General features: G+C 45.0%; 1 protein-coding gene across 1 annotated transcript in view; it reads right to left on the bottom strand.

Annotated features, from left to right (window-relative positions):
• LOC135202484 (von Willebrand factor A domain-containing protein 8-like) overlaps window positions 1-15,972 on the bottom strand; it is a 672,011-nt gene extending 656,039 nt beyond the window's left edge. The window contains exons 1-2 of the mRNA XM_064231895.1: window positions 15,725-15,972; window positions 15,404-15,571 (exon numbers count right to left, since the gene is read on the bottom strand). Coding sequence (XP_064087965.1) covers window positions 15,404-15,463 — 60 coding nt within the window. The 5' untranslated portion in view covers window positions 15,464-15,571; window positions 15,725-15,972. The remainder of the gene's footprint in view (window positions 1-15,403; window positions 15,572-15,724) is intronic.
• Between the last annotated feature and the right edge of the window lie 5,768 nt (window positions 15,973-21,740).

Here is a 21,740-nt window from a genome sequence, read left to right on the forward strand (position 1 = left end):
TAGGCTTCAAACTAGGAAATCAGAAGTTCTCATTCAAAGTGATGCCCTTCGGTCTGAATGTAGCCCCCAAGGTATTCACGAAAATAGCAGAAGTGGTAGTTCAACAGTTGAGAACACAAGGGATAATGGTAGTAGCGTACCTCGACGATTGGTTGATCTGGGCACTAACGGTCGAGGAATGCCTCAAAGCCACGAAGAAGGTAGTACAATTTCTGGAACATCTGGGGTTCCAGATAAACAAAACGAAATCCAGACTCACTCCGGAGTCCTCGTTTTCAGTGGCTAGGAATCCAATGGGATTTATCCTCCCACAATCTGTCAATTCCAGTGGTCAAAAGGAAAAGAAATAGCCAAGTCTGTGAAACAATTTCTCAAAAGCAAACAAACGTCAAGGAGAAACCAGGAAAGAATCCTAGGTTCTCTTCAGTTTGCCTCAGTGACAGACATCCTCCTGAAAGCAAGACTGAAAGATATAAATCGAGTTTGGCGATTCGAGAGCAAACGTCAAATCTCCGGGACAAGTTGTCAGTAATTCCACAGATCCTTCGCAATCAGCTCCGTCCATGGACAAAAGTGAAGAATCTTACCAAATTGGTACCCCTTCAATATCCCCTTCCGGTGCTAACCATTCACACGGATGCCTCCCTGTCCGGTTGGGGGGGATATTCTCAATTCAAGCAAGTTCAGGGGACTTGGTCCGTTCAATTCTGCCAGCTCCACATAAACGTTCTGGAAGCAATGGCAGTATTTCTTACCCTGAAGAGACTCCTTCCCCCAAAGAAGTCTCATCTAAGACTAGTTTTTGGACAGTGCAGTGTAGTACATTGCATCAACAGAGGAGGGTCAAATCCAAACACTGTGAATCATGTCATGATAGCCATCTTTGCTCTAGCAGACAAGCACAGATGGCATCTATCTGCCACCCACTTGGCAGGGGTAAGAAATGTGATAGCGGACGCACTGTCCCGGTCAGTCCCTCTGGAGTCAGAATAGTCCCTAGACGACAGGTCATTCCCATTCCAGTGGATATGCCAGAGAGTCCCAGGTCTCCAAGTAGATCTCTTCGCCTCACAAGCAAACCACAAGCTCCCTTGCTATGTGGCCCCCAACCTGGACCCTCTGGCTTATGCAACGGACGCCCTGTCGTTGGACTGGAATCAATGGAAGAAAATAAAATCTACGTATTTCCTCCAGTGAATTTTCTTGAAAGTTTTGAGCAAGCTGAGGACTTTCAAGGGACTAGTAGCTCTGATTGCTCCAGATTGGCCAAAAAGCAACTGGTATCCTCTGCTTCTGGAATTGGGTCTCCGACCTCAACGGATTCCCAATCCCAAGCTGTCGCAATCAGTACAAATGAGGACTGTGTTCGCTTCCTCAGGAATTCTTCAGACCCTAACTTTATGGACTTCATGAAGTTTGCGGCTAAAAAAGATGCTAGATTTGATCCACAAAACATCCTCTTTCTAGAATCAGATAAAAGAGAGTCAACTATTAGACAATATGACTCAGCTGTTAAAAAATTAGCATCCTTCCTGAAAGAATCAAACACTACAACCATGACAGTTAACTTAGCTATATCCTTTTTCTTTTTCAGATACCTTGTTTGAAAAAGGCTTAGCAGCTAGCACTATTACTACTAATAAATCGGCTTTGAAGAAAATCTTTCAGTTGGGTTTCCAAATAGACTTAACAGAATCTTACTTTACGTCTATTCCCAAAGCCTGTGCTAGACTTAGACCTTCTCAAAGGCCTACTTCAGTTTCATGGATCTTAAATGATGTCCTCAAACTAGCCTCAGATACTGACAACTCGTCTTGCACATTCATAATGCTACTTAGAAAGACGTTATTTTTGTTAAGCCTGGCTTCAGGAGCCAGAATTTCAGAACTGTCGGCTCTATCCAGAGATGCGGGGCATGTAGAATTACTCCCCTCAGGAGAAGTTCTACTTTCTCCGAATCGCAGCTTTTTAGCTAAAAATGAGGATCCCCTTGCAAGGTGGGCCCCTTGGAAAGTCATCCCACTTCCACAAGATCCTTCTCTTTGCCCAGTATCAACTTTAAGAGCCTTTCTATCTAATACATCCTCTAGATCCTCAGGTCCTCTCTTTATGAGAGAAAAAGGTGGCACTTTATCAGTGAAAGGAATCAAACAACATATCCTTTACTTCATTAAACAAGGCAACCCTGAATCATTTCCAAAAGCACATGATATCAGAGGAGTAGCCACCTCAATTAATTATTTCCAACATATGAATTTTGAGGATCTTAAAAAGTATACTGGATGAAATACACCGACGCAGTCTTAAACGTCATTACCTGAAGTCCTTGGAATCTTTAAAAAATTTTCAGCAGTAGCAGCGGGAAACATTGTTTCTCCTGATACTGCACAGTAGTTGTAGTATAGATCCAGGTCTCCTTTCTACCTACCTCGTCCAACATGCCTCACCCTATTGCCATGCTTCTCGGGATACTCTAGCCTTAGCCGCTAGAATCGTATTGGTGGAATGCCCCTTATTTTTTTGCTAGGGACATCCACGGTGTGTACATATAATGTACTTCAGTGTTTCTACCCTTATTTTTATGCTAGGGTAGAACACAATGAGTCTGTATATTTTGTAAATATTTAAATTAAGTGAATCATTCTATATTGTTCTTTTTGCCATTACACTATTAGGTATCACCATGTCTAGTATAAGCTAATTTTAAGTACTTTATATTAATTTGCTATGTTTACCCTGCCTTTGTTTAGTATAAGCTAGCTTTAAGTACTTTTGTTAGTATACTGTAATGTGTCTTGATTCACTTATATTATATTACTTTTTTACTATTGGGTTTCATTTGTCCTTTATTCCATCTTGTCTGTTTCTCTGGTACTATTTCATAGGCCGACACGAGCTGAGCCCAGAAAAGGAGGGTTTTGACGTAGGAAAAATCTATTTCTGGGTGATTGGCTCGTGTCGCCCTATAAAACCCACCCTATTTCTTTTTACCCACCCTACAGGACAAGATGTTCATAGATTAAGGATGACCGCTAGGGGCGCTGCTCTCCGCGTGGCGTCGGTAGTAGTAGTAGTAGCAATCGCATCACCCTTTAGTATCAGCTCTCTCAGGTGGGGATTTTATGTTGGAAGGTCTAAATGGTAAGTGACTCGTGGTAGTGATCGCACTCGCCCCTATTTCCATACCAACACTTCTTTTATAGAGTGAGCGAGTCAGTTTACTGACATTTTCTTGATTTTATTTTTTCTCTGGTAATATTAGGTTAATTTTACCTAGAAATAATGAACTTAAGGATATTTCATAGGGCGACACGAGCCAATCACCCAGAAACAGATTTTTCCTACGTCAAAATCCCTTTTTTAAAGAGGCCTTTAGTAGTAAGCAAACAGGAAGATCCAAGTGATATGAAAAAACAGAAAATTGAAAGTGGTGAAGAAAAGGGATTTTGACGTAGGAAAAATCTATTTCTGGGTGATTGGCTCGTGTCGCCCTATGAAAGTATCCTTAATATCATTCTTTCTAGGCAAAATTAATCTTAAAATTACCAGAGAAAAAACAAAATTAAGAAAATGTCAGTAAAACTGACTCGCTCACTCTATAAAAGAAGTGTCGGTATGAGAATAGGGGCGAGTGGGATCACTACCACGAGTCATTCACCATTTAGACCTTCCAATCTAAAATCCCACCAGAGAGAGCTGATACGAAATGGGTGATGCGGCCGCACTACTACTACTACTGACGCCACGGACAGCAGCGCCCCTAGCGGTCATCCTTAATCTATGAACATCTGTCCTGCAGGGTGGTAAACAAAGACAGGTGGGTTTCATAGGGCGACACGAGCCAATCACCCAGAAATAGATTTTTCCTACGTCAAAATCCCTTTTCTGGGCTCAGCTCGTGTCGGCCTATGAAAGAGTACCAGAGAAACAGACAAGATGGGAATAAGGACAAATGAAAATCAGTTGTAAAAAAGAGATATATAATATAAGTGAATCAGGGACATTACAGTATACAAACTAAGTACTTAAAGCTAACTTATCCTAAACAATGACATGATAATGAAAGCAAACAATGTAAAGTACTTAAAATTAACTTATATTAAATATATAATATCCAGTAATCAATGCAAATTAACAAAATAGATTCACTTAAGTAAGATATTTACATAATATACAAACACATTGTGTCCTACCCTAGCATAAAAATAAGGGTAGGGACACTGAAGTACATTATAAGTACTAGTGTGGATGTCCCTAGCAAAAAAATAAGGGACAATCCACCAATATGATCTCAGCGGCTAAGGCTAGAGTATCGAAGTAGCATGGCAATAGGGTGAGGCATGTTGGACGAGGTAGGTAGAAAGGAGACCTGGATCTATACTATGACTACTATACAGTATCAGGAGAAACAATGTTTCCCGCTGCTACTGCAGAAAATTTTAAAGATTCCAAGGACTTTAGGTACTGACGTTTAAAGACTGTCGGAGATTTCCATCCAGTATACTTTTAAGATCCTCAAAGTTCATATGTTGAAAGTAGTTAATTGAGGTGGCTACTCCTCTGATGTCATGTTGCTTTTTGGAAATGAATCAGGATTGGCTTGTTTAATGAAGTAAAGGATCTGTTGTCTAATTCCTTTTACTGATAAGTACACCTTTTTCTCTCATAAAGAGAGAACCTGAGGATCTTGAGGGATGTGCGAGATAGAAAGGCTCTTAAAGTTGATACTGGGCAGAGAGAAGGATCTTGCGGAAGTGGGATGACTTTTCCAAGGAGCCCACCTTGCAAGAGGTCCTCATTTTTAGCCAAAAAACTACGTCCGGTGCAAGCAGAACTTCTCCTGAGGGGAGGAATTCCACATGACACATCTCTGGATAGACCCGACAGTTCTGAAATTCTAGCTCCTGAAGCTAGGCTTAATAAGAATAACGTCTTTCTAAGAAGCATTATGAATGTACAAGACGAGTTGTCAGTATCTGAGGCTAGTTTGAGGACATCATTTAAGAACCATGAGACTGCAGTAGGCCTTTGAGAAGGTCTAAGTCTAGCACAGGCTTTAGGGAATAGACGTAAAGTAAGATTCTGTTAGGTCTATCTGGAAACCCAACTGAAAGATCTTCCTCAAAGCCGATTTATGAGTAGTAATAGTGCTAGCTGCTAAGCCTTTTTCAAACAAGGATCTGAAAAAGGATATAGCTAAGTTAAACTGTCATGGTTGTAGTGTTTGATTCTTTCAGGAAGGATGCTAATTTTTTAACAGCTGAGTCATATTGTCTAATAGTTGACTCTCTCTTATCTGATTCTAGGAAGAGGATGTTTTGTGGATCAATGTTAGCATCTTTGTTAGCCGCAAACTTCATGAAGTCCATAAAGTTAGGGTCTGGAGAATTCCTGAGAAGCGAACACAGTCCTCATTTGTACTGATTGTGACAGCTTGGGATTGGGTAATCCGTTGAGGTCGGAGACCCAATTCCAGAAGCAGAGGATACCAGTTGCTCTTGGGCCAGTCTGGAGCAATCAGAGCTACTAGTCCCTTGAAAGTCCTCAGCTTGCTCAAGACTTTCAAAAGAAGATTCACTGGAGGAGGAAAGACATAAATTTTTCTCCACTGATTCCAATCTAACGACAGGGCGTCCGTGGCATAAGCCAGAGGGTCCAGGTTGGGGTCCACATAGCAAGGGAGCTTGTGGTTCGCTTGTGAGGCGAAGAGATCTACTTGGAGACCTGGGACTCTCCGGCATATCCACTGGAATGACCTGTTGTCCAGGGACCATTCTGATTCCAGAGGGACCGACCGGGACAAAGCGTCTGCTATCACATTTCTTACCCCCGCCAGGGTGAGTGGCGGACAGATGCCATTTTGTGTTTGTCTGCTAGTGCAAAGATGGCTATCATGACATGGTTCACAATGTTTTGGATTTGGACCCTCCTCTGTTGAGTGCAATGAACTACCACTGCACTGTCCAAAAAACTAGTCTTAGATGAGACTTTTTCGGGGGAAGAAGAAGTCTTCTTCAGGGTAAGAAATACTGCCATTGCTTCCAGAACGTTTATGTGAAGCTGGCGGAACTGAACTGACCAAGTCCCCTGAACTTGCTTGAATTGAGAATATCCCACCCACCCGGACAGGGAGGCATCCGTGTGAATGGTTAACACTGGAAGGGGATATTGAAGGGGTACTAGTTTGGCCAGGTTCTTCACTTTTGTCCATGGACGGAGCTGATTGCGAAGGATCTGTGGAATTACTGACAACTTGTCTCGAGATTTGGCGTTTGCTCTCGATCGCCAAACTCGGTTTATATCTTTCAGCCTTGCTTTCAGGAGGATGTCTGTCACTGAGGCAAACTGAAGAGAACCTAGGATTCTTTCCTGGTTTCTCCTTGATGTTTGTTTGCAATTTGAGAAATTGTTTCACAGACTTGGCTATTTCTTTCCTTTTGACCACCGGAATTGACAGATTGTGGGAAGACAAATCCCATTGGATTCCTAGCCACTGAAAACGAGACTCTGGAGTAAGTCTGGATTTTGTCTTGTTTATCTGGAACCCCAGATGTTCCAGAAATTGAACTACCTTTTTTTGTGGCTTGAGACATTCCTCGACTGTTGGTGCCCAGATCAACCAATCGTCGAGGTATGCTGCTACCATTATCCTTGAGTTCTCAACTGTTGAACTACCACTTCTGCTATTTTCGTGAATACTTGGGGGCTACATTCAGACCGAAGGGCATCACTTTGAATGAGAAGTCTGATTTCCTAGTTTGAAGCCTAGGAAATGGCGGAAGTGCTGGCATATAGATATATGAGTATGCGTCTGTAAGATCGATGGAGCATGTGACGGCCCCACGGGGATGTAAGGTCCTTACTTGCGAGATGGTAAGCATTTTGCATTTTGAACTTGTCGCAACGAATGCAAAGAGTTTAGCTTTGGACAATTGCTAAGATTACCCTTCTTTTTGTTGAGCCTTTCTTTTGGCACGCTGATAAGCGACCTTGAAATTTTAGATGCTTGACTCTCGCAATAGCTCCTTTCTGAAGGAGTTCCTCCGTGTAATCTGTCAATTCCTTTCCGATGGTTCCTGATAAAATGATTTGATTGGAGGGGGATCTTTGATCCAACAACTCCAACCCAATCCTTTGGACACGATACTCTGTGCCCATTGCTGAACCCCCACCTGTGACGGAAGAGGAACAGCCTCCCTCCTACCTGGGGAGCCTCACTGTTGTTGGGCGGGTTGACCTCCGCGCCCTCCTCTGAATTGCCGTTCCCCTTGCCCGTCTCCCGCTGTGCCACGCTGGTGCGAAAGTGGCCTCTCGCCCTGGCTACCTCTCGAAAGCCTATTAAAGCTGGGTAAGCCTGACCTTCATACATAGAGTTGAAGGCCGGCGAGACTGCGTAGGAGGTTGAAGGTTGCGACTGAGGGGACAACAGGAGGATGGGTTGGGCCTGTTTCGAAGTCGATGGTTGTCCTGTTGGGTAACTGGGACGGCCTGAACGAACTGCTGTTGCTGCTGATGTTCTGGTAAGCTGGAACCTTTTACCAGACTTCTTGAGTTTCTTACCAGCAGCAGGGGCGGATTCTTGCTTCCTCTTAGAAGAGATGCCCCACCTAGCCCTAAGGCTTGGTTGAGCCTAGCAGCCTCGTGGTGCACCTCATTCACAGCGGACTCTGGGAAGAGGTCCGCCCCCCACATGCTGGAAGCCAGGAGTCTATTAGGTTCGTGCCTAATAGTGCAATCCTGCAGAACATGCTTTCGGCAGTTCCTCCTAGCTTGGAAGAAGTCGAAAGCATCCGTCTGAACTGTTTGGAGCTGAGACTTGGCCAGAAACTTGAATAGCGGTTCTGTGCCATACGACAGTGCCGCCATTTCAGTGATAATCAAGGAGTTGAGGGACCGCCCAAACCTAGTTCGAGCATCGAACTCTGCCTGAATCAAAGTATCAGGCAGCCTTGGAAGCTTTTCGCCAAACTGGTCCATTGCGCAGTCTGGCTTAAGCTTACCAATCGTGAATGTGGCAGGCAAGTTCTCCCACAATTCTCCAAAGGCTGGAAAGAGCGGAGAAGTAGAATCAGCTTCCCTCAGCTGTGGCATGGGCTCATCCTTGAGGACTGCCTGAAGAGTCGCTTCCACTATTTTGCTATGCGAACGAAGAGAAGCCCCTCTCCTCCATCGCAAAAATAGTGAAAGGACTCTTGAAAGCCTGGAGCTTAGTGTTGGTACACTCCCAGTCCTCCAGGCAGTGAACCCATTCCCGCTGTGCGTGCTCTCTACTTATACTAGCTACGTTTCTTCGGGAAATCTTGTCCTCCCTCTAGTGAGGGCCGCCACGGTCAGCTAGCATTAATCTAATGAAAGGCTGAGTTATCCGGAGGATAAAACTCGAAGTCCTCAATCCTTCGAGTTCCACACTCCGGGACAGAGATCATACCGTCCTTGAATGGAGCATAAGCGGCCACTCTCCATGGGTTATCCATGGAGAAGGCTGGTAGAGACTCATATGGAGGTAGCTGAAGAATGCCAGTACCTGTTACTGGGGAGATTGGTTGAGGAGCCTGAGAAAGCCCAGCTACTCGGTCCTCATTCTCTCTAACTCTGTTAGAGAGATCTTGGATGGATTGGCCCGACTGACTGAGGGTGTTTGACAGCTGCGCAAACATCTGTTCAACCTGGTTCCGAGGCGGAGACCTGCGAGCCGACCATCTCTCCCACCTGTTGCATCACCACTGCTGAGAAGGCAGTGGGATCAAAGGAGCTCGGTCCCGCTACTCCAACCGGCGTTGCCGGAGTGGATGCGGTGGAGGCCGGAGAAGACGTTTGGCTCGGCTGAAGCGCGAGCCTTCTCCTTAGAAGCCTTGCTCTAGAGCTCTTGGAGTACGAAGAGCTCGGCTTAGCCTTCACCGCGTCAGCCATAGGAAGTCGAAGACTTCTTTGCTGAAGAAGACGACGACGACTTCTTAGAAGTCGTCTTGTGGAGGGTCTTCTGTTCTCTCTGTCCCTTCACCTTTGGGGGTACAGAGAGAGCGGGAGAGCGGGCAGGGATCTCAGATCCCGTAAAGCCTTGAAAAAGAAGCAGTAGAAGGGACAGGAGAAGATCCGCCAGGAGCGCCCAAGGAAAGACCTTGGGCGCCCGACACACCTACCTCAAGCAACAAATCCTCCGCCCCTACCGCCATAGGTTCAATGTTCAGGTCCAAAGTTGCGACGTCTGGGACCAGCTCCTGCGTGGCCGCGGACCCGTACGACTGCTGCACCTCTTGTTGTATGGAAGCGATGAGAGGGGCTGCCGAAATGGGATCAACGTAACCTGTTGACTTGCCGCCGGGGAAGATCTGAACGGCCAGCTTCTTATCTCAGATGTACGGCTGGCCCTTGGCGGCGTTCTTCCCGAAGCCGCCCACACCCAAAGCCCTTCAGGGTTGCTAAGGCGACTTCCTTCACGGCGGCAGCCTGAAAGAGAAGGCGAAATGAAGCTTCTAGCGGCGGGGACGGGGTTTAACAAGCTTATGACTAAGTGTTTTTAGTAATACGATAAAGAAGTCTAAAAGTCGACTTACCCCCCCCACCAGCTGACTGACAAAGTCATAGCAAATGGTGCAGGCTTCTGGGTGCCAGACGATCATAGCGTTGAAGGTCGTGGCACACGGGGCGTGAGTCCTGCACTCATCGTGGGTCGCAGGGGTGTGAAAAGCTGTCGCGTTACTCCCCAGGACCTGACAGTTGGTAGCCTGTAAGTGGAAAGATACATAAGTATCAGGAGAACACTTACAGCCTAACAATTGCTCCGCTGCATGCCGGAGCGTGAAAGTTAGATTAAACCAGAGCCCCGCCATAATACGTGTGGTAACTAGGCGGTTGGAGTTGTCTAAGGCTACGCCGGAGACAGGAGAAAAAAATCCAACCAGGAGTGGTGGTGAGCCATGAAACCACGACGGAGAACGACGGAGATGGTATACACAAAGTTAGTTAATACTAAAATTCACCGTAAAATTAGGGTACATCCTTATATTTATAACGAAATATATAAATCTTTTCCCCGTCTACTAGAAGAGTGCCCGGGTAAGAAGCAAGCTCTCCTCCGGTAGCGGGTAGGAAAAAAGGCAGGATATAGTAGGCAAGCAATAGACCACTAGTAGTGACCACCCCGCCCGCTGGCGGAGCCAAACGAACTATAACCAAAGGGGCCCCGGCTGCAGCGGAGGCTCCGTTCGTTACAGTAGGGGAAGGGTGGGACTGAGCAATGGGGGGGGGTTCCCGGCGTAACGCGGCGGAGAGAGAGAGGGGGGGGTGGCCTACCCCTCCCCGTCCCTACAACTACCCGCTCGGTGACCCGGTACCCGAGACAAGTGGTCGCCCTATACCCCAGCTGGGAGGGAGCTCCTGGCCTCCTCAGAGAAAGAGGGAGGAAGGCTACTGTGGTTGTCATGGTAACAAGGAGTCCCCCAGAACCCCTCCCTATAACCTGGTAGGGAGGGAATGGGGAAAGGGCGGTAAGGTACTATGGAACACGTGACCGCAAGTGGCCTAAGCCGCGATAGCAACACAACCATGGAAGGCCACGTGAACCAGACTGTACCAACACATGGACATGCACCTAGGCTAGCCTAACACCCTAAATAAAACTAATAATACATCGTAAAAGAGGGAAAAGACACATTTAGTAAAAGAAAAAGAAGCCCAGGAGGAGGCAAACTGTTCCGAGGAACAGTTGACTACTCGGAGCCAGCAATAGCCGATGAAGAGCAAGAGCCGGGATGCTGGGCCAGAAACACAGAATAGCCCTAAATACCAAACTAAGAGAAATGGTAAAAGGGCTGTCCTAGCAATAAAAACGATGTAATAAACGATGAACGTGATATAGTAAGCCCATAAGTATAAGAAGTCCCAGTATGGGAGACCGGGAATTCTTAACATGAGGCGGCATGGCGCCGCCACGAGTCAACCGGGAGACCGTATATGACCTATTAGAAGGAAAATACTGGTCCTGGAAGACTAAAATACGGTAAAATAACTTACTTGTAATGAGGCACTTAAAAACTTAGGTCCGATGCGATGGCAGCACGTTTCCAACAATGGAATGAAAATAAAGGTTGGTAATCCAAGAAAACACGGCATCGAAAGGGAAAAAATGCGCACAAACGTGTAAGTCTAAAGATTAAGGATGACCGCTAGGGGCGCTGCTGTCCGTGGCGTCAGTAGTAGTAGTAGTAGCGGCCGCATCACCCTTTCGTATCAGCTCTCTCTGGTGGGGATTTTAGATTGGAAGGTCTAAATGGTGAATGACTCGTGGTAGTGATCCCACTCGCCCCTATTCTCATACTGACACTTCTTTTATAGAGTGAGCGAGTCAGTTTTACTGACATTTTCTTAATTTTGTTTTTCTCTGGTAATTTTAGATTAATTTTGCCTAGAAAGAATGATATTAAGGATACTTTCATAGGCCGACACGAGCTGAGCCCAGAAATTGAAATTTTGTAAAAAACGTAAAGTATAAAAAGTAAAAAAAATTTTTAAATCAGAAAAAAAAAAAATAAATAATAATTTTAAGTTTTTTGTAAAGTTAAGTGTTAATGTTTTCTGCCATTTGTTAATGTGTTTCATAAAGTTTGGTGTTAATGTTTTCTGCCATTTTTTAATGTGTTTCGTAAAGTTAAGTGTTCATGTTTTCTGCCATTTGTCCTTCTCCTCTGCTGCTATTTTTGGAGATCGCCTCACTCAAAAGGTAAGGTTCCACATTTTACTACATATGTACGTACATGTACGTACAGTATTTCTTGTACCCTGTACACTAATACACTTTATTTATAGGTAGTACTACAATATGTAAAGGTTATGTTAGGTATTGAATGGCCCAAATTGCTGTATTTCATTGTTTATTGGTCAATTTAGCTTTATTATAAAATTTACTGTGGTGCTTTTGTAGGGCTTGGAATGAATTAGGCAATTTACATGTAAAACGTAGTTTGAGATACAAAAAAACCAAGTTACGAAGGCCGCTTCGGAATGGATTAATTTTGTGTCCTGAGGCACTACTGTACTGTATATTTTATTTTGTGTGAATGAAGTAAGAAAAACTTCACCGTGACTTTCTAGGCCTCCTGAGACTTTTAAAATAGAATTACATTGGTACCTCAGTTTACAAGTTCGTTCAAGAGCAAGCTCGTAACTTAAAATTCTTGTAGACCGATCCATAAGAAATAAATGGAAATCACTTGAAGCTTTCCACATTGTAATTAATGTTAAAATTATAACCTCTAACATCAGAAATGAATACAAATTAATAATTCAAAATGAAAAATGAAAATAATTGACGATTTAACTCTAAAACTATTGACAGTTTAACTCATACTTTACCTCTGAGGAGCATCAATGCTGGCGTGATGGAAACGAGAGGAGGAGGAGGAGGAGGAGGAGGAGGGGAGGAGGAGGAGGAGGAGGAGGAGGAGGAGGAGCTCCATTCCTCCCAAAAGTGGAAAAGTCTGGCTACTACAGGAGCACAAAGGACAGATCTTTAATTTCTTGGAAGATTTGAACAACAGTTTCTTAGCTGACTTCAAAAAATATAGGCTGGTTTGTGGTCTTGACTGGAGTCTCTGTCTGCCTCTGGGAGAGGGCTGAAGTTGAAAGGGAGAAACAGACTTGGAAGAGGAGGATTCTTTCGGAAGTTTAGTGGACTGCGTCAGCAGGTCTTGGGCAGACTTCTTCTGGAGGTCTGACGACATCTCCAGAATATGTGCGGAAAGAGATATTGCTGGCCAAGCGGGGTGAAAAGGAGAGCAGACTTCTGTGTGAGGGGTAACTCCTCTCATGGTGAAGAAGCACCACAACCCCCTTTTCTTCAATATGCCCATGGAGAAGAGGGAGGCGAGTTCATGGAAACCACCTCTGGTGGCCTTGTCTCCACAGGGCAATACATCTAACCAGTCGGAGGCCAGGTCTTCTGACAAACGAGGGCAGTCCTCTATGAGGCTGGAGAAGTCCCCTTGGGCAGAAGCAGTGGCTCCCAAAGAGGGAGCTTCTCCAGTAGCATAGGAGAGGTATCTCCTGCAAATAAATCTGGCACTGGGCCAAGCTAGGGTGGCTTTGCCCTCTTCTCTCTGAGCAGTCAGCCAGTCATCAACCTCCTGGGGTGTTTTCCTTGAAGATGAGGACACTACCATTTTGGGGAGTTGAGCAGAGGCATCTGCATGATCCCTCATAAAAAAAGGTAGTGGCTGAAGGAACTGGAGCTGCGAGTAGGAAAAAATCGGGAAAGCTGGCCAAAAAATTACGGAGTAATAAAGCATAGGCCAACCGAGAGGTGGTTTCTTACTCAAACACTTCTTCATCAGAAGAAACAATGCAGGGTCCTAAAAGACTGAGGAAGCAGCTGGAATCTTAATAAAGCTCATAATAGCCTCTAGATGGCACTTAATAGGCTCCAACGACGGATCCTCGAGTTAGTGCAAGAGCTTACGGTGGTGAGGTGGAGGCGAGCGCCCATGAGCTAGCGCCAGAATCACTGGAGTTGGCACCCCCGCATCGGGTGGAGTCTGACGCTTGTATACGGGAGCTGCCATTTCGGCTTGGAAGGCTCTTTTGGGTGCCTGGGAGCCAAGAGCTGGTGCTCCACATACAGCAGAAATGGCTCCTAACTGTCCCAGTCAGACTCCTGGGCACGAGCCACAGAGGGGGCAGGAGTCTCAGAGAAGCTGCAGGAGGGTTGGGGGCTGAGACTAGGCTCTCTGTGCCTTTTAGCTGGAGGAGGGGAGCAGAGAGCTCCATCTAAGTGTCTCCTGCGAGGGCAAGAAGAGGCAGTATAGCACGACATGCACTTTTGGTTGGGGCTGGAGGCCTTTGGAGTTGGAGGAGAGTTGATGTGCAATCACACCAACACCTTTCCACTGCACTTATGTCAATACCCTGGGGGGGAGAAGCAGATGCGACTGAGGGGGTGACATCCCGTGGGCAAACTCCACTAGCCTCCATTTGACCTCTGGTACATCTCCCAGGTTTAGGCAGTGGGACAGGGACTTTCATCTAGGAGCACCAACAGGATGGGAAGCCACCTCCTCCACAGTCAACACTATCACTTTTCACATATGCTAACACTTTTCCAAAGGGCACTTTCACTCAAGTACATAACTCAGACATTGGACTTACAATTAAATGAAGCTTTGGATCAAACCTTGATTCGAGACTGGCAATGGGATCGGGTTTGGAAGCATGAGTGTTTAGAATAGGAGTGGGTGGTTAAGAAGTCTCAGGACTAAGAATTGGAGAAACAGCAAGAAGCAGCCATGAAGGGACAGTACTTTCCTCTAATAGCCAAGCCAAATCAAGGTTAGCTCTACCTTTGGTTCTAGAGGCCACCTTCGTCTTTTTCTCCCTTTCAAGCTTAAGCAAATAAGATTTTTAAGCTTTCCACTTCTTTACATCCCAGTCTTGACATTCAACACAGGTATTCTCAATATCACAATCCTGTCCCCTACATTTGACACAATTAGTATGAGTTGGCTGACAGCTTAACTAAACTAGTCTTATATCCTTCAATACAAAAGCAAGCAGTGGAAGAACTAGTATCTGACATTGTGCTAAGTAAAAGTTCACTAAGTAACTAACAAAGCAAAGAATCATAAACTAAGCGTTAACATCATTAGCAAAACTAATAATCAAGAAAGTTACCACAAATTCTGAGTACATCATCAAACAAATGATGACAGAAGGCTGCAGGAACGAACAATGTTGGTCAGACGCCAGCAGAAAAATGATTGAGATCTCTGCCATGTCGCTCCACTCTTTACCTTAAACGTGGGCAGGGTTTAAGTCACCTACACTAGACAGTTGAATAGTTATCACAAACTGTGATAAAAACAAAAGTTTTTATCCTCATACAAACAAACGGACAATGACATAAAAAGACTCAAAAACACTAAAACAACACAAGCACATATAAATTGCAAAACAAAACAGGCAGGCTGAATTACCTAAAATATGAGCACAAGCTACCACCATGGGACACTCGGGTAGAATAATTCTAAGCATAGACACATAAACATATGGAGGAAGAAAAATCAAAAAGTACACCAGCCACAACATATCAGATCACCACTCATGGATGTGAACAGGCAGGAAAGATGATCAACACCAACATTGGCACAACTATATACTTCACAAGCAGTAACACACTGGAAGAAAGACATGCACAAGAAACTTGGAGATAAAGACAGGGCATCCATATACCAACAATATGCACAGTAGACTAAGCATCAATAATTTCATAATGTAATAGGGAGTTGGCTGAGCACGCTCTGTGCATTGCACAAAGATGCACAATTTTAAGTACTGTTACAACTCTGACAAGTTAAACCTATCTTTTTAAAAACTTGTTTCTCAGAATAGTGCAAAAGTTCTAATATAGACAAACCTGAAGAAGTTTATCATATCTGTGACTAGCTATCAAAAATCTCCCATCTTCAAGCTGCATCTCTCTATTTTCAAGAAGGTTGTTAAGAACTGGCAGAACATTTCTTTCGGTTTTTTCTATACCTTCTAAAATTAAAATACGACCCTCCACAGCTGCTCGTACAGCACTCTGAAAAAAAATACAAGATAAGACCTCAGTTTAAAATCTGACTACAATTCTTTTTAAATAATAGTACACAAAAATAAGAAAAAGTTCTCAGGAATATAAATTTTTAAAATAAAAACATCTTTGAAACATTACAAAATTCATAAAAAAAATTACCTGATCATGATAAAATGAAGTACCCCCTTTGATCTCTCTCCTTTGCTTGAGGTCTGTGTCTGTTGTATCTCTTGTGAGGGTAACATATTCTGCTTCTTGTTTAGTGAGCTGTAAATATGCTAAAGCTAACAATCTTTTCTGGGGTCCAGGAGGTCCTATAAGAAAAACATCCTGGCCAAGTTGATCTTTCTGTAGAAGCCATCGTAAGTGTTGTAAAACAGACTGGGGAATGTTGCAGGGCACTGAAAAAATATAGAGGACTTAAATATATCAGAAAATTTTCTCATCTTTACTTTCCTAGGTATACATACATGATAATTTTGTACAAATATTTCTCATTGCAATATCCAACTGGTCACTGAACCATGGTAACAAAGTACAGGCAGTCCCCGGTTAACAATGGTGGTTCCATTCTCGGCTGGGTGCTGGTAAGCAAAAACCGCCATTAAGAGAAACTCTGCGTTTTATGGTGCTTATGGCGCCGAGTTTTGGTTAATGGTGCCGATAACCAGTTAATGGCGCTGATAACCGAAACTTGGCCCGTTATGGCCCCATAGTTGCCGACTTTATGATGCTAGACAACCACCATAAACTGGGTCACCATAACCGAGACTGCTGATAACCAGGGATTGCCTATAGTTAACTGGTGATAGGTAAATGAATGGGGAGAGCTCCCTCCCCACAATTGCCTGCTGACAACAACCACTGTTTCCTTTAACATCAGAGGCTACACAAGGTGGCTCGGGTGAGATTAAAGTGAAAGGCTCTGGTTTGTAAAACCTAATAAAAATACAAGTTACTTAAAAATTTTAACAATTGTTCTACAGGCATACAAACTATCTCCTGTATCGCAGGAGATCGTTCGTCTATCAACTAACTGGAAAGCTGAATCTCCAACTGCAAGCTCCTGGCCATAATTATAATGACAGAAATAATGACTACTGTAACCTCCTATGTAAATCTGGCACTGGGATGCAAAAGTGACAGAGCTCTAAGCGAGTGAGTTGTACCTGAACTTTCACTCTAAAAAAAACTTTGGACAACCAAGTGCTGTCCTAAAGATTAGAAGGCAGATAGTACCTGGGTCAACCAAAAATTGATGGATTCAGATACCAGCTTTACCACAATGTAACTTCCCCCCATGCCACCTCCCCTCCTTTTGCTGTTAAAATGGAGAGAGGAGGGAGTCACACCTTATGAGTTGAAGTCCTAAAATAAATGCCTGATTGTGAAGTCTGTATACATCGCAGCCCATCCAGTACACACTCAACCTGACTGCAGCCTTGCTACACAACGTATTGAGCACTCACTACACATCCTAAGGAAAAAGGTTCAAGGACTTGTGGGCTTGTTAACTGGGTAAAATGAGGTAAATGTAGTCAGGTACCCACTAGACACCTGCAACCATTACCTGTCAACTGAAAAATTCTTTGAATGGCTAGGGATGGGCCAATGACCCTGGTTAGAATGATTTCATCCAAATTGGATGGCTGTCCTCTTCACAGGAGGAATGCTATGTCTGCTAGTCACTTCATGATATCAGATGAAAAGAGTGTTCTGGACATCAACTTTTTGAGTCTGCCAATGCTACAAAGTCAAGCTCTCATAGATAGTGCTACAAGCTTTGTACTAGACACAGCATCCAATACAGTTCCAATAACAAAATTCGTGAAGGGCGGGGATCAAGAGAATCTTGGGTCTTATCAGTAACAAGAATAAAAGGAATCCCCAGCCCTCTGAAAGCCAGGTAAGATACAATGCAACTTGTCTCCACACTACAAGGCTACAGATTGCAGAATAAATCTTTAGGGTGAGATCTTACCTGAGGCCTCTCCCAAGAATTATTCAGTGCCTAAGTTGGGCTACAAAGAGTGACATCAAACTTGGGAAGACTAAAATAATGAGATGGACAAGACTGTTCAAAGCTCCTCAATAGCCAGGACAACTTGACTGAGGAAAAGGGGTCCTTGCCCTTCAGTCAGAAGATCTGGCTCAAGGAATTCATTGAATAACTTTGGGTATCTGCTGTGGAGTAGTTATAACCAGAGTGATCCCATCTATGCACATGACACCAACCAGAGGAGAGTATATCAGGATAACACTTGGCTTGGGGTCAATGAAGAGTTAAAAGGGTTATTCTTAAACCTGGAATGACAGACACTTCGTTGATCATCAGCAAATCAGACTGGCTGGAGGACAGATAAAAGCCACCTGCCCTTGCTCAATTGGTTTGAGGAGGATACAGGTGGACCATACAATGATCAACTCCTTTTTTGTTAACCTGAGAAATGTGCCAATAGAATTTTACAACAGTTCAGCCTAGGCATAACTGCATGGGGACACTGAGGGGGCGGGGCATTTGGAACTGGTGCCTCCCCTCCCCCCCCCTCCCCATTTTGAGTTCATGAAGCTTGTAGTAAAAGCCCGAGCTTTTTTTTCTGGGCCCAGCCCGTGTCGCTTTGTGAAATACCTCTTCAGTTCATATTTCTAAGGTAAATAATACTAACATTACCAGAGAAAATAAAAGAGGGGGATGTCAGAGTATCCTGACTCGCTCACCCTAAATAAAAAGAGGGTGTCGGTATGGTACTGGGGTGAGTGAGACCACTACCACGGACCTCTTGTCATTTAGAATTCTCCTCCACCAAAATCCCCCTATTAGAGAGAGCTGGTACACAGCCTGCGCCAGCAACTACTACTACTCACCCTCCCACGCTAACACCAGCGCCTCTCGTGGTCATCCTTTCCGTTAGCGACACCTTGCTCGCACATGCTTTTTTGCTCTCTGTGTTTGTGATTGCTAATTTGGATTTTACTACAATTATGGAACTTCAAGCCATCGCCGCAGCTAAGTTAAGTATACTGCCGAAAGGTTACATGTAATTTTAACCAGACAGGATCCGTTTTCAACCATTTTTTAGGTATATTAACGGCACCTCCTGCGTCTGGTCTCGGGCTCGCCATACCGGCTCGCCTCGTGTGTTTTTAGCTAGCTCCTTCAGTCTTCCATATCGTCGTAGCTATTGCTGTGCAGTATTTATGATTAATTTTATGATTAATTTTATGTGTGGTGCAAGGTGTGCTACCGAAATTTAGATTTTCATCGTATTATTCGGAAATCCTATGCCTTATGTCTTAGCTCAGTGTTCATGCATGCATGTGCCTTTGTCTAGGTCTGTTAGGCAGGTGGGGTCATAACCCCTCTCTCTCTATAGTCCTACCACCCTGGCCGTCGCCCTCCGTTTTATGTATCGGCAGAGGCCAGCTCCCGAGTAGTTGGATTTCCTACCTCCCCGGGAGGCTAGCCTAACATCTCTTGGACGTTTCTTTTTCTTTTCTCTCGATTTCCTTCCTTTCTATTTTAATACGATGTGTTATCTGTATATTATTTATGTTGCATGTTAGAGACGGTTTGAGTTAGCCTAGGCTATCTCTTTCGCCTGGCCTATTCGTCCGTGTGGTCCTACCACGTTCGCGGTGGGCCAGACGATCGCCATGAGCCACCAGCTCAGTCCCCCTACCTGCCTTCCTCCCCATAGCTGGGGGGAGGCAGTCCACGCTCGCTCACGGTTGCCACAGCAACCAACCGGGCTCTCCTCCCCTCTTCCTCCCTACCCAGGGAGGATACAGGAGTTACAGGGGGGGTCTTGAGTCTGGCTCTTAGTACTGTTCTCTTCCTGGGATCCAGGGGGGGTACCTCGTGCGTTCGGGTTGGGTTGGCCACCCCTCCCGCTTGTGCTGGGTCCTCTTCGGGTCTCTTCTCAGCTCTCTCCCTCCCTTGGTCACCCCCCAGCCTACCCACCGCGCTAGCGGCCGCTCAACTGGCTCCGCCAGCTCATCGGGGGGTGGCAGAGAGTAGCTCTCACATGCATCTGTATTTATTTACATCTATATATAACTATATATGTTTTACAATTATATTTGTTATCATTATTTTATATTCCACTAGTCTGGCGGAGTGCCCGCTCACCATCCGGGTCCTCCTCCTCATACTGACGCAATGTTGATTCTCTTTTATCCGATTCTAAGAAAAGGATATTCTGAGGATCAATATTTGCATCTCTTTTAGCCGCGAACTTCATGAAGTCCATAAAGTTAGGGTTTTGAGAATTCCTGAGGAAGCGAACACAGTCCTCATTTGTACTGATTAAGACAGTTTGGGATTGGGGATCCGTTGAGGCCGGAGACCCAATTCCAGAAGAAGGGGGAACCAATTGCTCTTGGGCCAGTCCGGGGCTACTAGAGCAACTTGTCCCTTGAAAGACCTGAGCTTGTTCAGGACTTTCAATAGAAGATTCACTGGAGGAAAGATGTATATCTTCTTCCACTGATTCCAATCTATGGACATGGCGTCTGTGGCATAAGCCAGAGGGTCCAGGTTGGGGGCCACATAGCAAGGGAGCTTGTGGTTTAATTGTGATGCAAAAAGATCCACCTGGAGGCCTGGGACCTTTTGGCATATCCACTGGAATGAGTGCTTGTCTAGAGACCACTCCGATTCTAGAGGAACTGAACGAGACAGGGTGTCTGATATCACGTTCCTTACTCCCGCCAGATGAGTGGAGGATAGATGCCATTTGTACTTGGCTGCTAGTGAGAAAATGGCTATCATGACATGGTTCACATGACTCGATTTGGATCCTCCCCTGTTGATGCAGTGTACTACCACTGCACTGTCCAATACCAGCTTGATGTGGAATTTCTTGGCTGGTAGAAGCCTCTTCAATGTGAGAAATACTGCCATAGCTTCTAATACATTTATGTGAAGCCAGCGGAACTGAGGTGACCAAGTCCCTTGTACTTTCCTGAATTGGGAGTATCCTCCCCACCCGCTTAGAGAAGCGTCCGTGTGGATAACCAACACCGGAGGGGGAAATTGAAGAGGGACTGACTTGGACAGGTTCTTGACCTCCGCCCAGGGGCGGAGTCGTTTGCGGAGAATTGGCAGGATGACTGACAACTTGTCTCAAGATTTGTTGTTTGCTCTTGAGCGCCATACTCGATTTATATCTTTCAACTTCGCTTTTAACAGAGTGTCTGTAACTGACGCAAACTGGAGAGATCCCTGGATCCTTTCCTGGTTTCTCCTTGATGTTAGTTTGCATTTGAGGAATTGCCTTGTTGCTTTGGCTATTTCCTTCCTTTAGGCCAACGGAATTGACAGTGTGTGAGTTCAGATCCCATTGAATGCCGAGCCATTGAAAGAGAGATTTCGGCGTTAGACTGGACTTGGTCTTGTTTATTTGGAACCCCAGATGTTCCAGAAACTGTACTACTTTTCTCGTGGCTTTGAGGCATTCCTCGACGGTTGTTGCCCAAACGAGCCAATCGTCCAGATACGCTACTACCATTATCCCCTGGGATCTTAGTTGTTGAAGTACTGATTCCGCTATCTTCGTGAACACCCTGGGGGCTACGTTCAACCCGAAGGGCATCACTTTTAAGGAGAATGCCTGGTTTCCCAGCTTGAAGCCTAGGTACGGGTGGAAGTGTCTTGCAACTGGGATATGATTGTGATGGTAATTGCTTCCTAGCAAAGAAAGTTAAAGGAAAGGAGAACGCATTTTCGAGAAGTTTGGCAATAAGGAGGTTTTCGCGCCCGTGTTGGAGGCGCCTTTTCCTCGCGGCTTTTCTGGAATCGTCGAGCGTGTTGTGGAGCGCAAAACCGCGCCAATGTTACGTGAGAAACGCAGTGATTTCTGATGCAATACCTCGTATAGATTCATCTAAGAAATTCTAGCAAACTCGGGAACCTGTGACGCTCGCCGTAGGCTCCGCCCCCAGGACGCAGTATAAATACGACGGAGGAAGTAGGAGCAAGGAGTGATTGTAAGAGGAAGAGATCGTAAAAGAGAGAGATCACCAGTTAGTAAGAGCCACAGATCAGATTATCATTGAGAGTTCAGCAGCAGTGATTGTCAGAGAGAGACTAGAGACGAAGGAACCGACGAAGTATCAATCATCAGAAGAGTTGTTCGAGAGTTGGTGGGATATTGGTCTAGTCGTCTTCAGGTGT

The sequence above is a fragment of the Macrobrachium nipponense genome, chromosome 30 (genome assembly GCF_015104395.2).
Source record: "Macrobrachium nipponense isolate FS-2020 chromosome 30, ASM1510439v2, whole genome shotgun sequence".
Taxonomy (NCBI): domain Eukaryota; kingdom Metazoa; phylum Arthropoda; class Malacostraca; order Decapoda; family Palaemonidae; genus Macrobrachium; species Macrobrachium nipponense.